This window comes from Oncorhynchus nerka, linkage group LG9b (genome assembly GCF_034236695.1).
Source record: "Oncorhynchus nerka isolate Pitt River linkage group LG9b, Oner_Uvic_2.0, whole genome shotgun sequence".
Classification (NCBI taxonomy): Eukaryota; Metazoa; Chordata; class Actinopteri; order Salmoniformes; family Salmonidae; genus Oncorhynchus; species Oncorhynchus nerka.
In genome coordinates, this window is record NC_088424.1 from 14,017,617 (window position 1) to 14,042,556 (window position 24,940).

General features: G+C 43.7%; 1 protein-coding gene across 4 annotated transcripts in view; it reads right to left on the minus strand.

Annotated features, from left to right (window-relative positions):
• Window positions 1-1,130: 1,130 nt before the first annotated feature.
• Window positions 1,131-24,940, minus strand: part of LOC115114310 (protein FAM110B-like) — a 46,032-nt gene continuing 22,222 nt past the window's right edge. For 2 of the 4 annotated variants that reach the window (XM_065013353.1, XM_065013354.1), the window contains exons 2-3: window positions 12,758-12,854; window positions 1,131-4,116 (exon numbers count right to left, since the gene is read on the minus strand). In XM_065013353.1, coding sequence (XP_064869425.1) covers window positions 2,240-3,496 — 1,257 coding nt within the window. In that variant the 5' untranslated portion in view covers window positions 3,497-4,116; window positions 12,758-12,854 and the 3' untranslated portion in view covers window positions 1,131-2,239. The remainder of the gene's footprint in view (window positions 4,117-12,757; window positions 12,855-24,940) is intronic. The other 2 variants (XM_065013355.1, XM_065013356.1) reach the window with 1 other exon arrangement.

The window sequence follows — 24,940 nt, forward strand, 5'->3', positions numbered from 1 at the left end:
AGCATTTCAAGGTCCTGGAGTGGCCTAGCCAGTCTCCAGATCTCAACCCCATAGAAAATCTTTGGAGGGAGTTGAAAGTCTGTGTTGCCTAGCAACAGCCCCAAAACATCACTGCTCTAGAGGAGATCTACATGGAGGAATGGGCCAAAATACCAGCAACAGTGTGTGAAAACCTTGTGAAGACTTACAGAAAACATTTGACCTCTGTCATTGCCAACAAAGGGTATATAACAAAGTATTGAGATAAACTTTTGTTATTGACCAAATACTTATTTTCCACCATCATTTGCAAATAAATTCATTAAAAATCCTACAATGTGATTTTCTGGATTTTTAAAATCATTTTGTCTGTCATAGTTGAAGTGTACCTATGATGAAAATTACAGGCCTCTCATCTTTTTAAGTGGGAGAACCTGCACAATTGGTGGCTGACTAAATACTTTTTTGCCCCACTGTATATATATATTTCCATGAGCTTTCTTATATCTCCTAGACATAAGACAAACACTTCAAAACCTTGTTTCTTATGATGGCAAAAAAATACAGATTTGGACTATTTATGAATGTGTTTCTCTTGGCTATAGTAGTAAAGGCCAAATTCAATATTTTTATTCCTAAAGGGGTCCTACAATTCAAACTCAAATAGCTAAATGATCTATAGTATGAACGTCTGAACTGTATTTGAAAGATGAGGAAATCTGTCCTTTCCACATAGGTTTTAGATTAGATCACTTCGTCTCTGAGCTCGGGGAGTAACAATTTACACAAAGAAACTGCATTACCCACAATGAATCACTCTCCTGCCATATCCCACAGCTTTTTAAACCTGGAACATGAACAGTGGAGATAGGAGTAACTGTAAACAGACTCTTTTTCAGTTTTACATACTAGTTCAGGTTCATTGTATTGTCAGTGGAGCGATACATAGAAGCATGGAAAATACATCTTGACAGCTTTATAGGACCGCACAAGGAAGGTGATATTGGTGACCTCTGATCTATGAGCTAACATCAACAGACTCCACTGACTAACATGGGTACTCTTCTGATCCTCCAGCGGTTAAATGGCTGATGTAACGGTAACGCGGTAACCATAAGTATTGTAGTACAGAAAATGAACAGAGCTTAGTGTTTCCTCATCAAATATAATTTTATTGAAATAACTCACATTTTTCAACGTAGATGGCAAAACAAGACATTTATTAAAATAATGCAAAATAACTAACATTGAAAACAATTAATTGCCTTAATTTTTAAGTACTGTAACAGTTCCAACTCCCATATACTGAACCATGTATGTCATCATAACAACGTCATACACATTTGATGATGAACAGGGTTTGACGCAGTCTCACAGTCAAGCCCAGAGAGAAGACTGAACAATGTAGTAAGTTAGCTTGACAGGCGCCCTCTGACAAAAATCAATAATAAAAAAAATATGTATATACATTTTCTTACAGCATTTACACACATCTTAAAGAAAAGCCAGTACCACAAAATCCAACTGTCAATAAGAACATTATGGACAACAAACTAAACAGATGCAAAAACCACGTAATGCTGAATGGTTTCATGATGCTGCCTGAATGTTATCGCCATAGTAATGCTGAGAGAGGGGTTAAGCTGGGGTTTCCCCAGGAAGGGGGCAGGGTCTGGGTCTGGAATGTACCAAACAAACTCTCCTGGTACCAAAGGGGTGAGGCAGGTTTGGACTGTACCATGTTTCCACAGTCCTTTTTTCAGGGGAGTTTTTTTCCACACACAAAGCTCAGATGCATCAGAGAGAATTATCAGACTAAAGACTGGTTACACACTGAAGCGCTGCATTCACACCCGTATGGCTTCCAGGCTTAGTGTTGTTCAGAACGAAAGGACATTAAGAAGACACACCTAAAAAGAGCTGGCATCATAATGCTGGTCTAAACAGAGAAAGCAAAACGATGAGAGAGAGAGCTGCGCTGCTCGAAGAGACGGCACTGAACGGCAGCCATCTTGAAAAAGGCTATTTTTTCCTAAACCTGCTGCTTTAGCTGGAGGCCGCACTGGCGGGTTGGGTGAAAGGAGTCATGCAGATTCAGAGGACAACAAACACTGAACGCGAAAGCGACCGCAAGAGCCATCCACGGGTGCCTTGCTAGATCAATACTTTGACATTCATAGAGATTCAGTGCGCAAGTGTCCAAAGACCTTCATTGCATCGGTAGTATATATATTTTTTTAGTTTGTTTCTTCCCTCCTTTTTAGACATGAGATACTTTCTGCGACTCGCGTGCCTGTTTGATACTGTACAGCCATTTGATGACGCGGGCGTTGCGTTCTACGGCCGAGATCCCGTAAGGCACGCGTTCGCTCGCATCTTCCTCCTCATCCGTCATGTCCTCGTTGCTGTGCCGTGATTGGTCGCAGTCCGAGCTGATCATGCTGGCGCTACGGAAGTTGAGTGAGATGATGTCGGAGTTAGCACGGGCGAAGCTCTCTACGCCCACACTCTCCAGCTCCTCGGGGTCCAGCCCACAGTAGTTAAAGAAGCGTTCCACGTCGGCGCCGGCTCGTGCGTAACGGTCGCTCAGGTCCGACTTGGAGCGATGCAGGGACGGCCGGCGGGCCACAGAGCTCCCCAGCTCTAGCTCCAACTGCTCAGCTGGAGCGGCAGAGGAGGGCGGCGTGGGGTTGGCTTCCCTCTCAGGGGCCTGGGGGGCGTTGTCGCAGAGAGGGGCAAGGACTTTGGGGCTGGGTTTGGGTGGTAAGGGAGGTGCGGAGCTGCTGCTACTTCGGGCCGCCCTTAGAGGCTTACCGTTGCATAGCCTGCGGATGTCGGAGGAGCTGTGGGAGGCGTGGAGGTGTGAACGATCGCCCTCACCCCGCTCCTCCAACAGGCGGCGGCTGAGGTTCAAGTTGCTCCCCTGGGCGTTGCCCCCCTGTGGGCTCCGTCGGCCAGGTACAGGGGGAGGCACCTTAAGGGACTCGGAGAAGGAACGGAGGCTGGTGGGCTCAGAGCAGTCCGTTGTGGTGGGGATGGAGCGGTGGGGGGCCCAGCTCCTGGCCCCGGGCTTTAGAGTAGCGCTCTTAGTGTGGCCCTCAGAGGTCGAGCCGGAGCTGTTCAGGAGGTTCTTAAGGATCTCCAGGTTGAGATTCTCCCGTTTGCTGGTGCATGTGTCTGACTTGGAGTTGTTGTTGGATGCCTTGAGGTCCACCCCACCACCACCGCCCCCATTCGCCCCTCTCTTAGCCACGGCAGGGCAGACAGGCGGCCTGGCCAGCAGTGGGGGCTTAACAGGCTCCTGCTTGGCGTTGATGACCTCCTGGCTCTTGACGTACTTCGACTTGTCCGCCTCCAGCCGCTCCACAGCGCTCAGCCGCTTAGGGTTGGGCTCCACCTGGCGCCGGAAGTAGTCAGGCCCTTTGTTGAGTATGCGCAGGGGGACGGTGGAGGCAAAGGCCGCCCCGTGGCCGGGGGGCTTGCTATCTGCCAGCGGCGTCAGGGTCTCGGTGGGCATGTCTGGGTGGCTTGGGGTGGCCGCCGTGGTGGCTGACGCGGGGGGTGGCTCTGCTGCTGCGCGTAGGGCAGCCTGCAGGCACGCACATGAAGCCAGGCGAGCGGAGAATGGGGGCCGTCTCCACTGGCCTTCAACAGCCAGGTCTCATCCCCACAGAGCATCAATCAGCCCCTACTGCTGCCCTGCTCCTACTGCCCCACAGCCTGCCTGCCCCAGGGTGGAGCGACAGAGAGAGAGAGAAACAAGAGGAGTGAGAGAGAGGGAGAATGGGGAGAGGCTGAGGGAGAGTGGGGAGAAGGGAGAGGCTGAGGGAGAGTGGGGAGAAGGGAGAGGCTGAGGGAGAGTGGGGAGAAGTGAGAGAGAGGGAGAGTGGGGAGAAGTGAGAGAGAGGGGAGAAGGGAGAGGCTGAGGGAGAGTGGGGAGAAGTGAGAGAGAGGGAGAGTGGGGAGAAGTGAGAGAGAGGGAGAGTGGGGAGAAGTGAGAGAGAGAGAGAGGAGAAGGGAGAGGCAGAGCGAGTGCAGGAGCAGTGGTCCGGATCAGTAGGCACCGGGGTGTAGGATTGTGGGAAGGAACAACCTCGTCTCACCTCCTTTGTTTGCCCACAACTGGAGGCAGCAGATCTGAAACAAAGAGAGACCAATCGCATTAGGGGATCAGGTGATATCACGGTCATAGCAACAACATGAAGAACTGGAACACATGCATGTACTTGACTGTTGAGAGGCACACTATATAGACACACCTATAGGAACACATGCAGACGCAAACATGCACACACACACACGCAAACGCACACACACTTAAACACAGAGGGAAATATGTTCCTAGTCAAAAGGAGGAAGGCTGAGTCGAAAAGCATACAGTTAGCCATGTCTTTTCCCTGCTCTAACATCGCAAGTGTTATGAAGAACCTCATTGTCTGTCAAAGTGAGGAGTGCGATTATTCCAGCTCTCCCTCAGATACACACGAGAAAGTGCTGACACAGCCGCCAGTGGTGTGTTTTTTTCCCACCACAGAGCCAGAGAGAGAAAAGGGACTACGAGAGTGAGATCAGATACAGGAACAGAATGGCAAGAGAAAAGGAATGAGAGACAAGAGAGAGATCGAGAAAGTGCAGAGTGAAATATAGACCGAAGAACCTCAAGGATGTTGGGGGGGTGGGATCATAAATAAAAGTAATTACAGTGGCATCAGGGACAGGGCTGTTTGTGTGCCGGCCAATGGACAGGGAAATTGCAGTGACAAAGCAGTTTTATGGACTCACTGTGTGTGTGGTTGCGCTGCCTGCGACACGTCATACATTACTGAGGGGAAGGGAGGGAGTCTGGGGCGATGCGGGGCAGACGCCTGGACTGATTCAGTCAAACGTAAAACACATGGCTGGTGGTGGCCCTAATGTCTGGCTTACTAAAGACTAGATTAATGAGTTCATTTCAAAGGCGCAACCTGTACGTTTCATCCTGCCTGGGACTTGTTTGTAAACTGATGGTGTGATGGGGTACTGGACCAGGGTGGATGTAACTATTTTGGGGGGGGCTTCAATTAACCGAGGCACCGTTTGACTATTCCCGTCTCAAAATCACTGAAATTGACAGTTTTTTTTACTGCATAAGCTACAACATAATGTAATCGCAATCTGCAAACATGTGACTATCCCCACCCCAACTTATCAGCAATTATTTTTTCATAGAAATGCCTGAATCCAATAGCTCTGATTTTACCCAGCCGAATGAATCATTGTGATCATTCACGTTTTCTAATAATCAAAACCATCCAAACGGAACAGGGGTGGGACTATAGTCCCAGACTAGATATAGATCATCCAATACTCACTTCCAATTCCCCCCCGTCCCCGTCGTCGTGCGGTGTAGAAACACACCACTACAGCTTATATCCTGACCCATCAACCACTCAAAGACCTGAAGTGAGCCCGCATCCCTCTATTTAGAAATATAAGTATATTGTTAGGGGCCTGGGGAGTCCCACAGCAATCTGCACAGACATATTTGCAAAACTCAACCCAGCAACGACACAGCTCCAGCCGAGACACGCCATTGGCCACGGGGTAACCGTAGGGACCCAATTTCATCATCTAACGGTAAGACACTCCAGGTAATAAACCAAATTAGGCAAGGCGGCCTGCCTTGCCCATAGGCCCATTGCCCCCACCTACATTTTTTTCCCCAATCAAATTTGTTTCAATGAAAGACATTTATTTGGTTAGCCCTGGATACAGATTCAGGGGCCTCAAACCCGGCTATATGAAAACACATAGCAGGACGTCTGAATGAACAGAAACACTGCCAGGCTCAATTTCCTCAAGTCTTGACTATAGATAAGGTCATGATTAGACCTTAGATCTACAGGACCCTGTAGATAGCCTGTATTATAATGTAAACACAAGAGAGGCATATATAACTATGACCTATGAATGTTACGGGAGACAGAGGACCATGTAAAACAGCGGGACAACAGGCAACTGATCTCTCATTAGAAGGGGGTGGGTCGGTGGCAGGGCCCATACAATGAGGCTGCAATCTGCCACCACACTGTCTGCAGTCACACACACTACCCCATACTGTAATTAAGGAGCAGGAGGGGGTCAGAGCCAGCACTATACACAGTAATAACAGTGAATGAAGCCAGGCTCTCCTCTACCCAATATACCAAGTGACTATGATCCTCCCCCTTGACTACTAGGCTAGTCTTAATAGGATCGGACCCTTTTTTTAAATGTTATGTTCCTCTAAAATGACATAACCAACTCTAACTGCCTGTAGCTCAGGACCTGAAGCAAGGATATACATATGCTTGATACCATTTTAAAGGAAACACTTTGAAGTTTGTGGAAATGTGAAATTAATGTAGGAGAATATAACACAGGTCTGGTAAAAGATAATACAAACCAAAAATATGCGTTTTCTATCTTTTTTTTTCTTCGTCTTTGGGAAAGAGAAAGGCCATAATATAATATTGCAGTTTAGGCGGAATTTAGATGTTGGCCACAAGATGGCAGCAGTCTGTGCAAAGTTTCAGATTGATCAGTGAAGCGCTGCAATACAGGCCAATATGTCTGTCCAAATGTCTGTCCAAATGTGCTGAATTGGTCAATTGATACATTTTCAAGTACATAACTAAAGAGAACATACAAAAATGATATGATAATACTAAATTTAAATTTACACACTCCCAGGAATGTCAAACATGTATCATTAGCTTATACACTAACTTTCACACATCTAGATGGCCGGGAAGGGGGGGGTGTGGAGCCAGAGACAGCAGTGGTTCACACTTTAGAACCCAGCTCCTACATTTGAGTATAAAAAATTATTTTATCAAACAAAACTATGCTACATTTTTATCTCTGGGACCCTCAGGATGACAAATCAGAGCAAGATTACTGAATGTAAAGTTCATTAATTTACCCTCAGAGGTGAATGTATCAAACCAGTCGCCGTGATACGTTTTTTGTTGTTGTGCACTCTCCTCAAACAATAACATGGTATTTTCACTGTAATAGCTACTGTAAATTGGACAGTGCAGTTTTTAACAATATTTTTTAAATGTATTTATCCTAGGCAAGTCAGTTAAAACTTGCCTAACAAATTGCCTAACAAATTCTTATTTACAATGACGGCCTAGGAACAGTGGGTTAACTGCCTTGTTCAGGGGCAGAACGACAGATTTTTACCTTGTCAGCTCGGGGATTCGATCTAGCAACCTTTCGGTTACTGGCCCAACACTCTAATTACTAGGCTACCTGCCGCCACAATGGAATAAGACATGTCTATGTCCTGGAAAGTTTGCTGTTACTTTCAATATCATGCTAATCACATTAGCGCACGTTAGCTCAACCGTCCCGATATAGGGACAACAATCCCATAGAGGTTAACCTCTTACCCCCATACCAGCGGTGGTGGGCTTTTGTCCCCTGACTGCCCTGCAACACTCTCCTTGTTTAGTGGGGGGGGTTAGTGAATTTGTGTTGTATGTACTGTACAGTATATGCATGATGTCATCACAGAGTTCAGTACCTTTTCTCCAGGCATTCAATCAGCATCTAGAGAATAGAGAATGTATGATAATTGTTTCAGTCAGTTATCTACAGTCATGATTCCGGTAAATCAAAGCGAAAGTACCTATCAGATAAGTCCACACACAAATGTGACGCGTGCACACAAACGGCTCTCTCCCCCTCTTCCTATGTCTGAAGAAACCGATTCCCCCTAATTAATACCACGTGCCCTGTCTTTCTCCCTAATAGGCAATCTCTATAACAGACCTATAATCTCCATAGATCGTATTATGAAAGCGCAACACAGAGATGCATAGTGTCCTTTGACCAAAATGACCACATCCATAACAGCGGTATGCTCAGAATGTTCGACCCAACGGAATCCGCATCAGCCTAACATTCCATTCTCCTCCTTGAAAATAAATGAAAGGCCAATAGAAAAACCCCACATAAAGCCAAGAGGTCAAATCCATTGCTGGTTCTGGGAGACAATCCTTTTCTCTTTTCACCCCTAGGCCCCAAACACATGACGGTCATACAAGAGGGTGTTACGTACTATGCAGTCAGGCATTATGGAATGACTGGACTTATATGGCTAGAGGCCCATGTTCAGTTAAATCATGTTATTGTTGTGACGAAGTGAGACGGAGTAAGACTTTCATCCAATATAGCTGCAGGACTAACGCATCGTGCACAGGGAAGTACTGAATGCAAAATCCTAACTCATTTCAAAGCAAGGGAGGCCTGGTGGCTGCAGACTACAACGGAAGTACACAATGTTACTACTAGGCTACTCAATTATACTCCAACGAGCTAATGCACCTTCCTCAATCACTTTGGCTTGATAATAAAACGTACGGTCAGCTTTAAGGCGCAAGGGGTTAGACAAATGTTTTGCGATCACCAATTCTCAAGACTCAGATGTTTGCAAATCTGTTATGTTTTTAATAATAGAGGTTAATAGGTTTCTCTGCGTTCTGATCGTTTTATGCTGTTCAATTATACTTCAACAATTATTATTATTATTTTTTTGCATTTTCATAAATGTTTGCATTTCCTGCACTCATTTGAGATGATTTTCACATGGCCAGGTAGGGCTGCACGATACTGGCAAACAATCTAGGCCTTATTTTTAACCAAATGTTGCAATTGCCATTTGACTTGCGATTTAGGTCAAAACACTTGGGTGAACTGTTGTAATCGTGGAAAAATAATGATTATTCTAATTCTATAGTTAGAATATAAGCAGTTACTTTGAATACAGTATTGTTTGACATGATAACGAATTAAAATGCCAGGGAGGAGTTACTGTGACAGGGTAGTAACCAAAGCGTTGATCAGTGTTTCCTTGCGGACCCTATAATCTTTGTCAATATTAAATGCTTCTCTTAGCTACTCCATGTAGCTAACATATTCATGCATTCCCAATTCCTCTTTGAATTAGAAGACACTGTTGCACAAACATGCTGATTTAGGCCTACACCGTTACTGGTATCAGGCTGCATAGCTAGCTATATTTGCTCTGACTAGCATGACTTAGCCACAACTTGCTAAGAAAAGACAAACTAGCTGTTTGCAGATATAAGAGAAACAAACTAATGGTGTATTTATAGAACACGAGTGGATTTATATTAAGAAGCAAAATGGAAGCAGCATCATTGTCATCAACATCGTTGCATGTGCTGCATTAACCATGCAGACTGAATGCAAGTGTCTCATGGTCGAGCAACAACAAATGTGCTCCTTGAGTGAGGGGGCGGGGCTAGCTCGTGTGGAAAAAAAATGCATGGAGAGAGAGCAGAGTGAGATGATTCAAGTAGCGGAGTAAACTATAGAAATGGATGTTACACACGGCATATCACATTTAACAAACCAAACATTCAAATACCGTTATAGAAGGTAAAGTAAAAACCCAAACCGGTCCGTGCATCAATACCCGTATATTTTGTATTTATTAACAATCCCCATTAGCTACTCTTCCTGGGGTCCAAACACACCAAAGCATCCACATTACCTATAAAACAACATATAAAACAGTGAACTATGTTTGCACTGAATGAGCTAAAGATAAAACAGTACATCATATAACATCCCTACACCACCACATATCCACAACACAACATGTTCAATACCACCATACAACAATGTGTGCGCATTCATGTGTCTGTACCTTCGGGTGTGCATATAGTAAAATACGGTATACCGCCCAGCCCTACCCCCACATAATGACAGTCTCTGTGTTGAGTCATTCAACTGGTGGTTGAATTTTAATAGGGTTCGGAACCCTAACCATCTGTCAATGTCTTGTACACAAATCGGCAACAGACAGCAGAGATGGTGGGCCAAAATACGGGCCAGATTATCACGCCATTTTAAAGTCATTTCAATTCACTTGAATGCAAAAGACACCCTGTGACCCAAAACATGTGTCCTTATTTCCCCAAAATGTTTACAGATTTATGCAAGCCTTCCTTCCAGATACCGGGTTTTATTGAATATGTGCTGGCACTGCTTCACTGGACTCCTGACAGAGGTAAGGCCCCATCTCCCATCACCTCTGTGTGTGGTTCTTGGGAACATGGTTCAATCCAGCTACAACTTATCTGAAGTTCACATGCAGATGTTGTTACCACAGGAAACAGGACTGTCATTCCCAGGTCTCTCATCTCAGTGTGGTTAAGGGGGACTGTTTTTTTAAAAGGGGGAGGGTTGTTATTTCTTGGCTCCAGGCCCAGAAAGGTAATTTAGGAATGGGAGATGGGGGGGGTTATGGTAGATTTTTGTGGGTAGAATAGAAAATGGCTTTATTTCCCCCAAAATATTGCAGTGACAGTTATGTCAATACTTTTCAATCTCAATACAAGACTTTGGATGATCTCTATCGCTCTGAGGAGATATTGACGGCAGCCAGGACATTGTGTCCTCGGTCAACAGACACTAAAATAGATCTGTAATAGATCTGTTGTTCTTGTACACTGCAGCTATCCCGTTACATCTTGGCCGTCCCCGCAGCGTAAATAAACGTTCAACCATCCAGTCTGAAAACTGTTTAGAATTTCAGTTAAATCTTACAACACGAAAAGACTCTTTCAGGCCTTCTGCTATTTTTAGCAAATAGAGGAATCTCAGTCCGTTTAATTTGATGCTCGTTGGAAGAACGGAGCGAATGCAGGCTAAAAACGTTCCGCGAAATGTGCCAGCGTTTCCATTAAAGCATATTTGTGCTGATACGACTACTAGCAGTCCTATGTTACTTATTTTGGATGTTGAGATAATCGATGTTGATGGTACAGAAGGAGGTAAAGCTATGAATGAATCATCTGTGGTCCGAGGCAAACAGATGTAAAAGGGATGCAAACAGATGTAGACAGACAGGGTTTCCTAGAGAGACAGAGAGACAAACACACACGCACCACAGTCTCTATGGGAATAACACACGCTCACACACCCACACCACACGCGGTGACCCACTTTAAACTGAGTCTCATGTGGCAAAGTAGTGAGACTATCGTCCACAATACTGTGTACTACACCAAGTTGATGGATAACATTGTCACTCCTAGTCCCACAGGGTGTTGAGGCTTGGTCCCACTTTAAAACTAACTTACAAAGGCTTTATATAGCATGCAAGTCAACAAGACCTTGATTAGATTTATCAGCAGTGTTAGAGGTGGGCTACACTCTTAGCACCTTTATTTCTATCTAGAACCAAAAAGGGTTCTTTGGCTGTCCCAATAGGAGAACCCTTTGAAGAACCCTTTTTGGTTCCACGTAGAACCCTTTCCACAGAGGGTCCTACATGGAAGAACCCCTTTGGAACCCTTTTTTCTAGGAGTGTAAAACCAAAGCCTACACACCCTGTAGGTCTCCAGTATCAGGATATAGGAATTTTTAATACGTGTACTGTTTGTGTGTAGTGGGGTTATGTGTACTCTCACCCTGGGTGATTTGACGACCCTCTCTATCCTAAATGAATTCTGACCATCTCTCCCTCTCCTCTCTACTTCTTGCACGCACAAACCTCCCTCCTCCTCCACACACACACACACAGGCTAGGTGAATGTGATCCCACCATCAGCAGGCCTAACAGCTACTGACAGATATTGCTAATGGGATGGCAGGGGAAGAGGCTGTTTTGGGACAGTTTGTTCAGCACAGACACTTCTTTACAACGCTGCATGCTGCCAGCACATCACCTCTTGACAGCTTTATTCACGCCAGCAGTAATGTTCATTTACTCAAACTGGTCTGGGTGAATGCAGAGACTAGTCGGTGTAAGACTAATGGAATCAAACAGTGCATTGCTTAAACTTTACTGCCCCCGTTGGCTAATTCTGCATTTGTTACGGCGGACCGCTCTTCTGGAAAAGCATTGAGAGATATCGTATTCTGTCACTCACCACGTTGTAAGAGCGTGTAATGGAGTCGATAGCCTAGATAGTCCATTGCTTATCCATACTGATTTTAAGCCATAAAGACTGACTAATTTGAACACAATTATTTTATATTTTATTTAACTAGGCAAGTCAGTTAAGAACAAATTCTTATTTACAATGACGGCCTACCAAAAAGACAAAAAGGCCTCCTGCGGGGACGGGGGCTGGGATTTAAAAATAAATTATAATATAGGACAAAACACACATCACGACAAGAGAGACACCACAACACTACATAAAGAGAGACCTAAGACAACAACATAGCATGGCAGCAACACATGACAACAACATGGCAGCAGCACAAACATTATTGGGCACAGACAACAGCACAAAAGGACAAGGAGGTGGCGACAACAATACACAACGCGAAGCAGCCACAACTGTCAGTAAGAGTGTCTACGCAAGTCCCATTCCAATATCATCAAGATGAGCGGACATGCTGGGTCTTCTACTGCATGAATACACCCTCTAAGACACACTAATTAACAATGTTTTATAGCTGCTGTATACCGCATCTCCTAATCAGCACTAGGAAGCAGACTGCACTGTAGATAGGCTATATAGTAATATAAGTCTAGCCCTAACAAGCCTACCAAATCACAAAAGGTAGTCTATATTGTGTCTGCCCTACACAAAGATAATTTTGTAATTGATAGATCTGGTCCAATAGATGGACTAAGATGAAGTAGTCTAGTTTGAGGGAGGCTTGTGCAGCTGCATACCAGCAGGGGCTGGCAGGCCGGCTGGCTAGACTCAGTTGAATCAGGTGTGTAGGCATGGATGGACACGGAGATGATGATGGGGCTCACCTGTTCAGAGCTCAGGTGTTGGCAGACTCTGGTCCATTGGCCAACTCTGAGTCCCCCTTGTCCTCCAACCGCTGCAGGTTGTCAGCAGGGGAAACAGCTGCGATAACACATACGTCTGGTTAGATCAGGAAACACTCTTAGGTGACACATAGGCTATATTGTACTAGAGGAATACTCCAGCTCTAAACAGCAAGTAGTAGAATAGTTTTTAATTTAGGCTACTCAACAGACGGTGTGGGACATGGACTCATGTCATTAGACCATGAGGTCTGAAAAATCAATCGGACAAACCGAGTAAACGATCACTAACGAAATCCAAGAAACTGATAGTCTATGGGTACAACCAAAGACAATATGAAGAGCGGAAGAAACTGCTTCTCCAATAGAAATCCCTGGTCACGCTGGTAGGTGCTGTCATGGTGACGATGGCTAGCTGCGTTCATCCGCAGAAACATGTCATCGGGTCTAACGGTTGTCTCGTGCCAACCTGCGCATGTGTAGGTCGTCAAATCAGAGCCACTCCTTCGATATAACGTTGTGTTTGACGAAAATGAAAACGCGTCAGTTTGTCACTTCCAAGAGGTTGGAGTAATAACATGTTCAACTACTTAAGACATTGGCTGGAATCTAGGTTGAGAAAATGAACAACTAAAGGAACGTTTCACTTCTCTCATTGACTTCCCTAACCTGGTCTGTTTTGGTCTGCTTCGCAAGCGTTCCCGGGAAGTCTTGCGAAGTTGCACCTCTGGGATTAGAAACTCTGTGATATACAACTACTGTGTCTTCATTATCACAACTCAGTCTAGTCAAGTTCAGTGACATAGTCCATCAACCACTCTCCTAGATGCAGATGCTCTCGCTGTGTGAGTAGCACTTGTGCAGACCGATCAGACACTAGCGCTGCGAGCTGTCTAGATGCAGGGAACACAGAGATACATCAAACTCCAAAAGGAAGACGAAAAGCTCCACTCTGTCACCAGAGGCATTTCAGAAATCAAGTTAGACAACACATTTCACAGGGAATGTTGTGGATAGGTGCCAAGGCTTGCGTGTGACATTCTGAAAGCCTGTCACATTTCAAAGCTGAGTGATAGGCCTCAATCACAGGTCTTTAAAAAGAGAGATTATTTATCTGAAATCACAATCGTTCTGCACTGCAGAAAAACAGGGGAACTAGTGTGCTGGGCTGGAGGGGAGAAAGAGTGGGCTAGCACCATGCAAGGAGGCCCTCGAGGACTTCAGTTGCATACCCCGCTGGAAGAGAGGAGACATAGCCTGTGAAAGAGTACACTGTGTACTTAGTGCTCTACTCTTGAGAATCTACATCTGGAACATTGAGTGAAACAGTCACAGCGTAGTTATGTTTATTAGGATCCCCCATTAGCTACTGCACAGCCACTCTTCCTGGGGTCCACATGAAACGTACAAATACATGAACAGAGTACAGAACAGTTATAGACAAGAAAAACAAATAAGAGATATCTATTGAAAAGGCGCCAAGAGACGACAAAAATACTATTTACAAACAATCGTATATAAATATTCATATTCTTATATACAGTGCAGTTCAATTAGATCTTTAGAAAGATGAGAGGCGCTCTGATACAATATGTTTATGTTTTTTAAAGCTAAACTTGCTTTTTGCCTGAGTAACCTCTGGTGGCAGAGCATTCCATGATGACATGGCTCTATACATTAAGTGTACAAAACATTAAGAACATCTGCTCTTTCTACAACAGACTGACGAGGTGAAAGTTATGATGATCCCTTATTGATGTCATCAGTGTAGATGAAGGGGAGGAGACAGGTTAAATAATGATTTTTAAGCCTTGAGACAACTGAGACATGGATTGCGTGTGTCTCAATCAGAGGGTGAATGGGCAAGAGAAAAGATTGAAGTGCCTTTGAACGGGGTATGGTAGTAGGTGCCAGGCGCACCGGTTTGAGTGTGTCAAGAACTGCAATGCTGGAGATTTTTGTTGTTATTTATTTGTATTTTACCCCCTTTTTCAATCTTGTCTCATCGCTGCAACTCCCCAATGGGCTCCACTACCCAAAGGACATCCAGGTAACTTCACACAACTGTGGGAAGCATTGGAGTCAACATGGGCCACCAACATGGGCCAGCATGGGTGCAACTCAATATTAGGATGGGTGCAACTTGATATACTCAGTGTATATACACATACAGAATACAATGCATTCGGAAAGTGATCAGACCCCTTGACCTTTCCATATTTTGTTACATTATACTTATTCTAAAATGTATTAAATAAAATAATTCTCATCAATCTACACACAATACCCCATAATGACAAACCCAAAACAGGTTTTTAGACATTTTAGCAAATGTATAAAGAAATAGGTACCTTATTTTACATAACTATTCAGACTCAAAATTGAGCTCAGGTGCATCCTGTTTCCATAGATCACTCTTGAGATGTTTCTACAACTTGATTGGAGTCCACCTGTGGTAAATTCAATTCAATTGATTGGACATGATTGGACAGGAAAGGCACACACCAGTCTATATAAGGTCTCACAGTTGACAGTGCACCTCAGAGCAAAAACCAAGACATTGGGTCAAACGGATTGTCTGTAGAGCTCCAAGACAGAATTGTGTTGAGGCACAGATCTGGGGAAGGGTGCCAAAACAATTATGCAGCATTGAAGGTCCCCAAGAACACAGTGGTGTTCATCCTTCTTGGAAGCAGTTTGGAACCACCAAAACTCTTCCTAGAGCTGGCCGCCAGGCCAAACTGAGCAATCGGGGGAGAAGAACCTTGGTCAGGGAGGTGACCAAGAACCTGATGATCACTCCAGAGCTCAAGAGTTCCTCTATGGAAATAGGAGAGTATTCCAGAAGTACAACCACCGCTGCAGCACTCCACCAATTAGGCGTTTATGGTAGAGTGGCCAGATGGAAGATATTCCTCAGTAAAAAGGCACATGACAGCCTGCTTGGGGTTTGCCAAAAGGCACCTAAGACAATGAGAAACAAGATGAACTCTTTGGCCTGAATGCCAAGCGTCACGTCTTGGCATTCGGCCAGAGCCCGGACTTGAACCCCATCAAACATCTCTGGAGAGACCTGAAAATAGCTGTGCAGCGACTCTCCCCATCCAACCTGACAGAGCTTGAGAGGATCTGCAGAGAGGAATGGGAGACATTCCACAATAACAGGTGTGCCAAGCTTGTAGCGTCATACCCAAAAACACTCAAGGTTGTAATCGCTGCCAAAGGTGCTTCTACAAAATACTGAGTAAAGGGTCTGAATACTTACATTTATATACATTTGCAACATAAAAAAAAACAGTTTTTGCTTTGTCATTATGGGGTATTGTGTAGATTGATGAAAAAACTAATTTAATCCATCTTAGAATAAGGCTGTAACGTAACAAAAATGTGGAAAAAGTCTAGAGGTCTGAATACTTTCCGAATGCACTGTATATACAGTACCAGTCAAAAGTTTGGACACACTTACTCATTCCAGGATTTTTCTTTATTTGGACTATTTTCTACATTGTAGAATAATAGTGAAAACATAAAAACTATGAAATAACACATGGAATCATGTAATAACCAAAAAAGTGTTAAACAAAAACCAAATATATTTCAGATTCTTCAAAGTAGCCACCCTTTGCCTTGATGACAGCTTTGCACACACTTGGCCTTCTCTCAACCAGCTTCACCTGGAATGCTTTTCCAACAGTCTTAAATGAGTTCCCACATATGCTGAGCACTTGTTGGATGCTTTTCCTTTACTCTGCTGTCCAACTCATCCCAAACCATCTCAATTGGGTTGAGGTCAGGTGCTTGTGGAGGCCAGGTCATCTGATGCAGCACTCCATCACTCTCCATCTTGGTCAAATAGCCCTTACACGGCCTAGAGGTGTGTTGGGTCATTGTCCTTTTCAAATACAAATGATAGCCCCACTAAGCGCAAACCAGATGGGATGGCGTATTGCTGCAGAGTGCTGTGGTAGCCATCAAGGTTAAGTGTGCCTTGAATTCTACATAAATCCCTGACAGTGTCACCAGCAAAGCACCCCCACACCATCACACCTCCTCCATGCTTCATGGTGGGAACCAGACACGCAGAGATCAAACTTTGTGAAATGACATAGTTGATGTATTCACTATTATTCTACAATGTATAAAATAGTACAAATAAAGAAAAACCCTTGAAAGAGTAGGTGTCCAAACCTTTGACTGGTACTGTATTTTAGAACTTATTTTGAAGTTGGTATTTGCAATTAAAAAATATATGTAATATTTTACAATGGTATATTCTAATTAAGCATTAAGGCACGAGGGGGTGGAGCTGGTATTGCTGACAGAGCAATACACTGATCCCCCACTGAGTCAAGAAGCAGGGATACCACGGCTACCATGGCTAAGTGCTGTATTCAGGCACTCCGCGTTGCGTCGTGCTAAAGAACAGCCCTTTACCGTGGTATATTGGCCATATACCACAAACCCCAGAGGTGCCTTATTGCTATTATAAACTGGTTACCAACACAACTAGCGCAGTACAAATACATGTTTTGTCATACCCATGGTATACAGTCTCTGATATACCACGGCTGTCAGCCAATCAGCATTCAGGGCTCGAACCACCTAGTTTATAATTAAGCATAACTTATTTTACTTTAGTTTCACATGGAGGACTTTTGAGAGAATGCAATTAAATTAAGAGAGTAAAATAGCGGTATGGGCTATTTTGTTGACAAATAAGCCTAATAAGAAATACTTTTTCAATTTTGATGCAAATTAATTAGGCTAAAGCTTTTTCAAATCTGTTCTCTAAATTTTGTAACAGTATGGTGGCATAGCCTCATATCTGTTCTTCTTCCCTCATAAGAAACAGCAGATTATCTCACACACTGCAAAGAGCACAGCCTCCACACAATTTGCCTCAGCATCCCACGATGCAGCAGTGTAGGCAGGGCTATTTATAAACAGGGTTCCTGGCAGACGCCCCCACACACGCTGCCTCACCTTGAGTCGCTAACCCGCCTGACTACATCTCACCCCACCTCATCCCCATCCCTAACATCTCACAGAATGCTGTGTGTGTCGGTGGTGTTAATTATGGCACAGGAGGAAAACAGAGAGGAGAGTAGCACTCCCCTCTCCTTCTTGACCCCACCTCCACAAAAACAGTCCCGGACAGTGGGAGTCATGGGAGAAATAAGGTGGCTGAAAAATGTCCTTGATGTAGAAAAGCAGGTCCGGGATCTGTATCCCCAAACATTATTGAATGACCATGACTTTTAGCAGTGGGGATAATGAAACTGGCCCTAGGACTCACCCTTGGGGCACTCCATCTGATAGGTTATTGCTTAACTTTAGCTACTTTGACTCTCTGCTGTTTTGCTACACACAACAGTAAGCCTAGTTGTCGGAGGGTCTGCCATTCAGGTGGTTAGGCCTACACTGACCCTTCCCTAACCAGCAGGCCTCTGTGATCGCTTAATCTAGGCTAAATCTAATCTTGGCTGTAATGATTTTTCAGTGTACAATTAGACAATGTAGGCTAAAGGTTACTGTGACTTAAGACTGTTTAGAACCGAGCAAGGCAGTGATCCTTTTGGAAATTCAAGTTTTTGGTTTCACCGTAGCCCCTGCTTCAACTATTCATGGTCTTGACAGAACTGGTTCAAAACCACAACTAGTTGAGTCAGGTGTTTAGTGTTCTGGAACAAAGGAGGTTGCACTACATGCACCGTATGGCTCCCCAGAATGGTTGGCTTCCTCTGTTCCCTGTTCTAAACTCAAAAAAGGTAGAAGATAGTAGGCCTACATGATCAAATCCTAACCAAACGCAGAACTAACTTCGATCAGTAGCATTCTACTCTGTTCATAACAGCTTTCCTTGTCACAGTTAAATCCATCCTGTTCTTAGCGGCGATAGTCACAGTTGGGATACATTATCTGTTTGTTTACTAACACCAGCAGATGTAGAAAGGTGGGTGTGTTTGAAAATCCCTTCTTCTTGACTCAGTGGGCGATCAGTGTTTTGCTCTGTCAGCGATACCAGCTTATGGTACAGATACCAGTTTACGGTTACAGATTGACAGGAAAGCCTTCCCTTGCCATAGATAGAACACTGTCTCAGATGAAAGCAAATGCATCCCAAATGCAAGAGAACTCGGCTGGCTAAAAGGAGAACTTCCAACCAGCCTCAGTGTCTAACAGTGGAAAAATGTCATCCTCATCACCAGTGAGTGACAAACTTAGTCCACTGGTGTTTGTCCTCTGTTCTGACATTAGCCTAAACACACCAGGAGAATTTGGGGTCTTTGCTTTTTCTTCTTCTGCAGAAGCATGCTGCTACCTTGCTGCTTGCCTGGTAGCTGCCCGTTGGCCTCAGTGTAGAGTGGAAAAACACTGTAGCACTGTAGCAGTGAAAACACTGAAGCAAGGAAGGAACATCTGGGATGATGCTCCGTTGGCCAACAGCGCTAGGCCGAGCTAGCTACAGTACTTCAGGGTTTGGCAGCAGAGGGTGTGAACTGTGAGAAAGGAATGAGGGCTGCTTAGGATCTATGAGGGAATGTTAACTCACAACTACTTTTTAAGGTGTTTGCCTCTTAGTCTAAACAGATACAGTTTCTGGGCTGATGGATGACACTGAACAATTTATCCCTGAATCCTGTGTTTTGAAGTAGGAAACAGTATGAGTACGATAGTGGTTGGATTTGATAGATTGCTCTTTTTCATGGTTTTGATCAAAGGGGAGAATGTCTTGTTTTAAAAACGTGGAAAATAGAGTTTGAATCGGCACCAAATCTCCAGTCATTAATATTGTTTTGAATTAGTGCTGTTTGACGTTGATTCAGTTAAAAACAATTTACCAAGGTTTTTGATTTCAATAAAATACATTATGAAATATGACCTTGCAATTATTACAAAGCCAAATATTGTCTAACACAGAAGAAAACAATAAAAGCCCCATGATGGTAGTGACTGCTCATTACTGTGTGCTTATCACCTATTAACCATCATTTATTCACATTATTTTATATATTATTTATTTATTATTATTATTATTATTTGAATACAATATTTCAGTGTATATTCCTTTAATTATTTAATGACTTAATTTCATTTCTTAAAGTCATCATCTCATCTCTGCTAGCTAGCAGCTGCCTGTGCTGCAGAGCTGTCTGACTAAATCACTATTTCAGTGGCTCTTCAAAGGCATACTTTTAAGCCTGCTGAATAACAAAAATCAATCAATTAGATGTATTGTCGGGTAGAGATACCTAAGCAACTGCTCTCTATCCATCGTGTCTATCACGCTTGCTCTCCTGGTCTGTCTGCAGGCTCCACACAGGCTTGCCCGGGCACGAACCGATGAGAACAGGCAGCTGTAGGCGCAATGGATTCTGGTCATTGTAGTTATTCAATGTTTTCTACCCTAAAAGCTGAAATATGTAACTTTTTGGGAGACCCGACCAAATCCACATAGAAATGCGAGTTATAGATGTCACTCTCATTAAGAGCAAGTCTAAAAAACATTAGATGTGTTCTATGTGCACCATTTCTATGCTTCCCGTGATGTTTAGTTTTTGCGTATTTTACTTTTAGTTTTGTAGACAAGCTTCAAACAGTTGAAAATACAATGTTTTTGGTTATGGAAAATATATTTCACAGCGGTTTAGATGGTACAACTTTTAGTCTGACTCAGGAGGCATGCAAACCATTCACCTCTTCCGAGTATATTGCTCGCTAATATTCAATCCCAAAAAAGTAGACGAGCTCAGGGCGTCGATCTCCTTCCAGAGACCCAGGGACTGTAACATACTTGGTTTCACGGAATCATGGCTTTCTCCGGATATACTGTCTCCATTCATATAGCCAGCTGGGTCTTCATTACATTGTGCAAACAGGAATAAAGAACTCTCTGGGAAAAAGAAAGGCGGAGGTGTGATTGTGACTCATGGTGTGATTATGATAACGTACAGGAACTCAAGTCCGTTTGTTCACCCAACCTACAATACCTAACAATCAAATGCCAACCGCATTAACCTACAGAGAGAGAATACTCTTAGGTCATCACAGCAGTGTATATTCCCCCTCAAGCTGATCCCATGACGGCTCTCAAGGAACTACACTTTATGCAAACTGGAAACTGCAAATCCTGAGTCTGCATTTATTGTAGCTGGGGACTTTAATAAAGCAAATCTGAGGAAAACGCTACAGAAGTTTACCAACACATTGTCTGTGCTACCGTTCCATCATAAACTATCGACCATTGCTACTCTCGCCTCCAGGATGTCTACAAGGCCCTCTCCCGCCCTCCCCTCGGTAAATCAGAAGGCAGAAACTCAAACAGGAAGGATTTCATTGTTCATTTTTAAAAATGTAACCTTTACTTAACTAGACAAGTCAGCTAAGAACAAATTCTTCTTTACAATTATGGCCTAACATGAACAGTGGGTTAACTGCCTTGTTCGGGGGCAGAACGACAGATTTTTACCTTGTCAGTTCAGGGATTCTATCCAGTAACCTTTCGGTTACAGGCCCAATGCTCTAACCACTAGGCTACCTGCAGCCCCAAGTACCCGTGGTAAGGACTGTTCAACGCTGGTCTGAGCAATCGGAATCCATGCTTCGAGATTGTGTGATCACACAGACTGGGACATGTTCCAGGTTGCCTCTGAGAATAACATCAACGCATACACTGACACAGTAACTGAGTTAATCAGAAAGTGTATAAGGGATGGTGTTCCCTATCCCACCTGGAAAACAGGAATTCCTATGCAAGACTGCTGTTCATTGACTACAGCTCAGCCTTCAACACCATAGTACCCTCCCTGCTCATTATTAAGCTCCGGGCCCTGCATCTGAACCCCGCCCTGTGCAACTGTGTCCTGGACTTACTGACGGGCCACCCCCAGGTGGTGAAGATAGTACAGTTTTTTTTGTTGCCTATGCTGATACTAAACACAGAGGGTTGGTCACTGTCACTAGCCGGCAACAACCCTGCACCTTAGAGGCTTCTGCCTATGTACATAGACATGGAACACTGGTCACTTTAATAATGTTTACACTTCACATGTACACTATATATATATATATATATGCACATACACACACAAAAGTATGTGGACACCCCTTCAATTTAGTAAATGCGTCTATTTCAGCTACAGCTGTCGCTAATAGATGGATAAAAATCAAGCTCTCAGCCATGCAATCTCCATAGACAGACATTGGCAGTAAAATGGCCTTACTGTAGAGATCAGTGACATTCAACGTGGCACCATCATAGGAGGCCACCTTTCCAACAAGTCAGTTCATCAAATTTCTTCCCTGACGGAGCTGCCCCGGTCAACTGTAAGTGCTGTTATTGTGAAGTGGAAACGTATAGGAGCAACAACGGCTCAGCCGCGAGATGGTAGGCTACACAAGCTCACAGAACAGGACCACTGAAGCGCGTAAAAATCAAACTGCCTCTGGAAGCGGCTTCAGCACAAGAACTGTTCACTGGGAGCTTCATGAAATGGGTTTCCATAGCCGAGCAGCCGCACACAAGCCTAAGATCACCACGTGCAATGCGAAGCGTCTGTTCAGTTTGGCCATGAGGCCAACTCGAGAAAGAGTCAAAACTTCTTCCATTTAAGAATGATGGAGGCGACTGTGTTCTCAGAGACCTTCAATGCTACAGACATTATCTGGTGCCCTTCAACCGCATGGCTTGGTTTTTGCTCTGACATGCACTGTCAACAGTGGGACCATATATAGACAGGTGTGTGCCTTTCCAAATCATGTCCAATCAATTGAATTTACCACAGGTGGACTCCAATCAAGTTGCAGAAACATCTCAAGGATGATCAATGGAAACAGGATGCACCGGAGCTCAATTTTGGTCTCATAGCAAAGGGTCTCAATACTATTGTAAATGTGATATTAAATATTAGGAAGGCAGTTCGTAATGTTTTGTACAATCAATATATATTATACACACATACACACTGTAAAAAAAATAAACAAATAAACACATTTTAAAAAGTAGCCACCCTTTGCCTTGATGACAGCTTTGCACACTCTTGGCATTCTCTCAACCAGCTTCCTAAGGTAGTCACCCTGAATGCATTTCAATTAACAGGTGTGCCTTTTTAAAAGTTAATTTGTGGAACTTTCCTTAACGCGTTTGAGACAATCAGTTGTGTTGTGACAAGGTAGGGGTGGTATACAGAAGATAGCCCTATTTGCTAAAAGACCAAGTCCATATTATTCCAAGAACAGCTTAAATAAGCAAAGAGAAATGACAGTCCATCATTACTTTAAGACATGAAGGTCAGTCAATACGGAACATTAAGAACTTTGAAAGTTTCTTCTAGAGCAGTCACAAAACCCATCAAGTGCTATGATGAAACTGGCTCTCATGACGACCGCCACAGGAAACTGCACCTCAGATTGCAGCCCAAATAAATGAGTCACAGAGTTCAAGAAACCACTACTAAAGGACACAAATAAGAAGAGACTTGCTTGGGCCAAGAAACACGAGCAATGGACATTAGACCGGTGGAAACCTGTCTTTTGGTCTGATGAGTCCAAATGTGAGATTTTGGGTTCCAACCGCAGTGTCTTTGTGAGACGTGGTGTGGATGATCTCCGCATGTGTGGTTCACACCGTAAAGCATGGAGAAGGTGGTGTGATGGTGTTTTGCTGGTGACACTGTGATATATTTCGAATTCAAGGCACACTTAACCAGCATGGCTACCACAACATTCTGCAGCGATACGCCATCCCATCTGGTTTGCGCTTAGTGGGACTATCATTTGTTTTTCAACAGAACACTGACCCAAAACACACCTCCAGGCTGTATACGAGGTATTTGACCAAGGAGAGTGATAGAGTGCTGCATCAGATGACCTGGCCTCCACAATCACCCGACCTCAACCCAATTGAGATGGTTTGGGATGAGTTGGACCGCAGAGTGAAGGAAAAGCATTCAAGTGCTCAGCATATGTGGCAACTCCTTCAAGACTGTTGGAAAAGCATTCCTCATGAAGCTGGTTGAGAGAATGCCAAGAGTGTGCAAAGCTTTCATCAAGGCAAAGGAATCTCAAATATATTTTGATTTGTTTTACACTTTTTTGGTACTACAAGATTCCATGTGTTATTTCATAGTTTTGATGTCTTCACTATTATTCTACAATGTAGAAAATAGTAAAAAATAAAGAAATACCCTTGAATGAGTAGGTGTGTCCAAACTTTTGACTGGTACCTTGTGTGTGGTACCTGCTAATCTTACAACATTTGCGCACACTGTATATAGATTCTTCTATTGTGTTATTGATTATTGTATGTTTGTTTATCCCATGTGTAACTCTGTGTTGTTGTTTTTGTTGCACTGCTTTGCTTTATCTTGGCCAGGTCACAGTTGTAAATGAGAACTTGTTCTCAACTGGCCTACCTGGTTAAATAAAAGGTGAAATATATATTATTTTTAAATACAACAAGTCATCCAAATAAGACAGCTTTGGCATGGAAACAAGCCTTGATACATGTGGCGTATCCTCTACCATGAGTCAACACGCAATCAGCAGTTGCTACATCCATTTTTGGACTTGTAAGTGAATAATATGTAGGTCTACTCATTGATTCTTGAAGAATAGAACTTATAAATGCCTCATGAGCTTAAGTTCCACTGTCGTACCCCATCAGAACCCAAAACATACGCTTGTTTTAGTGCCGCTTTAAAAGAGGAACAACGTGCTCAACTGTGAAATAGCGGCCAGGTAAAAACATCAATGGTTCAATCCATAAAGTGTTACTCGAATTATGCTCAGGCTTCATTACATCATTTATGACAACACTGACAGAAAAAAATATCTACATAAAGCCTCAATGAATTTCCATTACACAGGTTCCGCTGCTTTAGATTGACCTCTGCAGCAGTATTAAGTAATACGATTAGGGCTACTCCGCATCTCACCAACACAAACACACACAAAAAAACAGATCAGCACCGTCTGAAAACCTCTTAGGGTTATTCATCTACAAGCTCCCAGTGCTGAAACACACACACAAACAACAGTCACTTGACACAGGCGCCTGGAAACAGGCTCCCACTCAGACACGATCGCACACGCAGGCATTACCAGATCATGGCATGTGCCTGATTACATTTCATTGGACACAGTGATGACTCGGGTTAGACAATC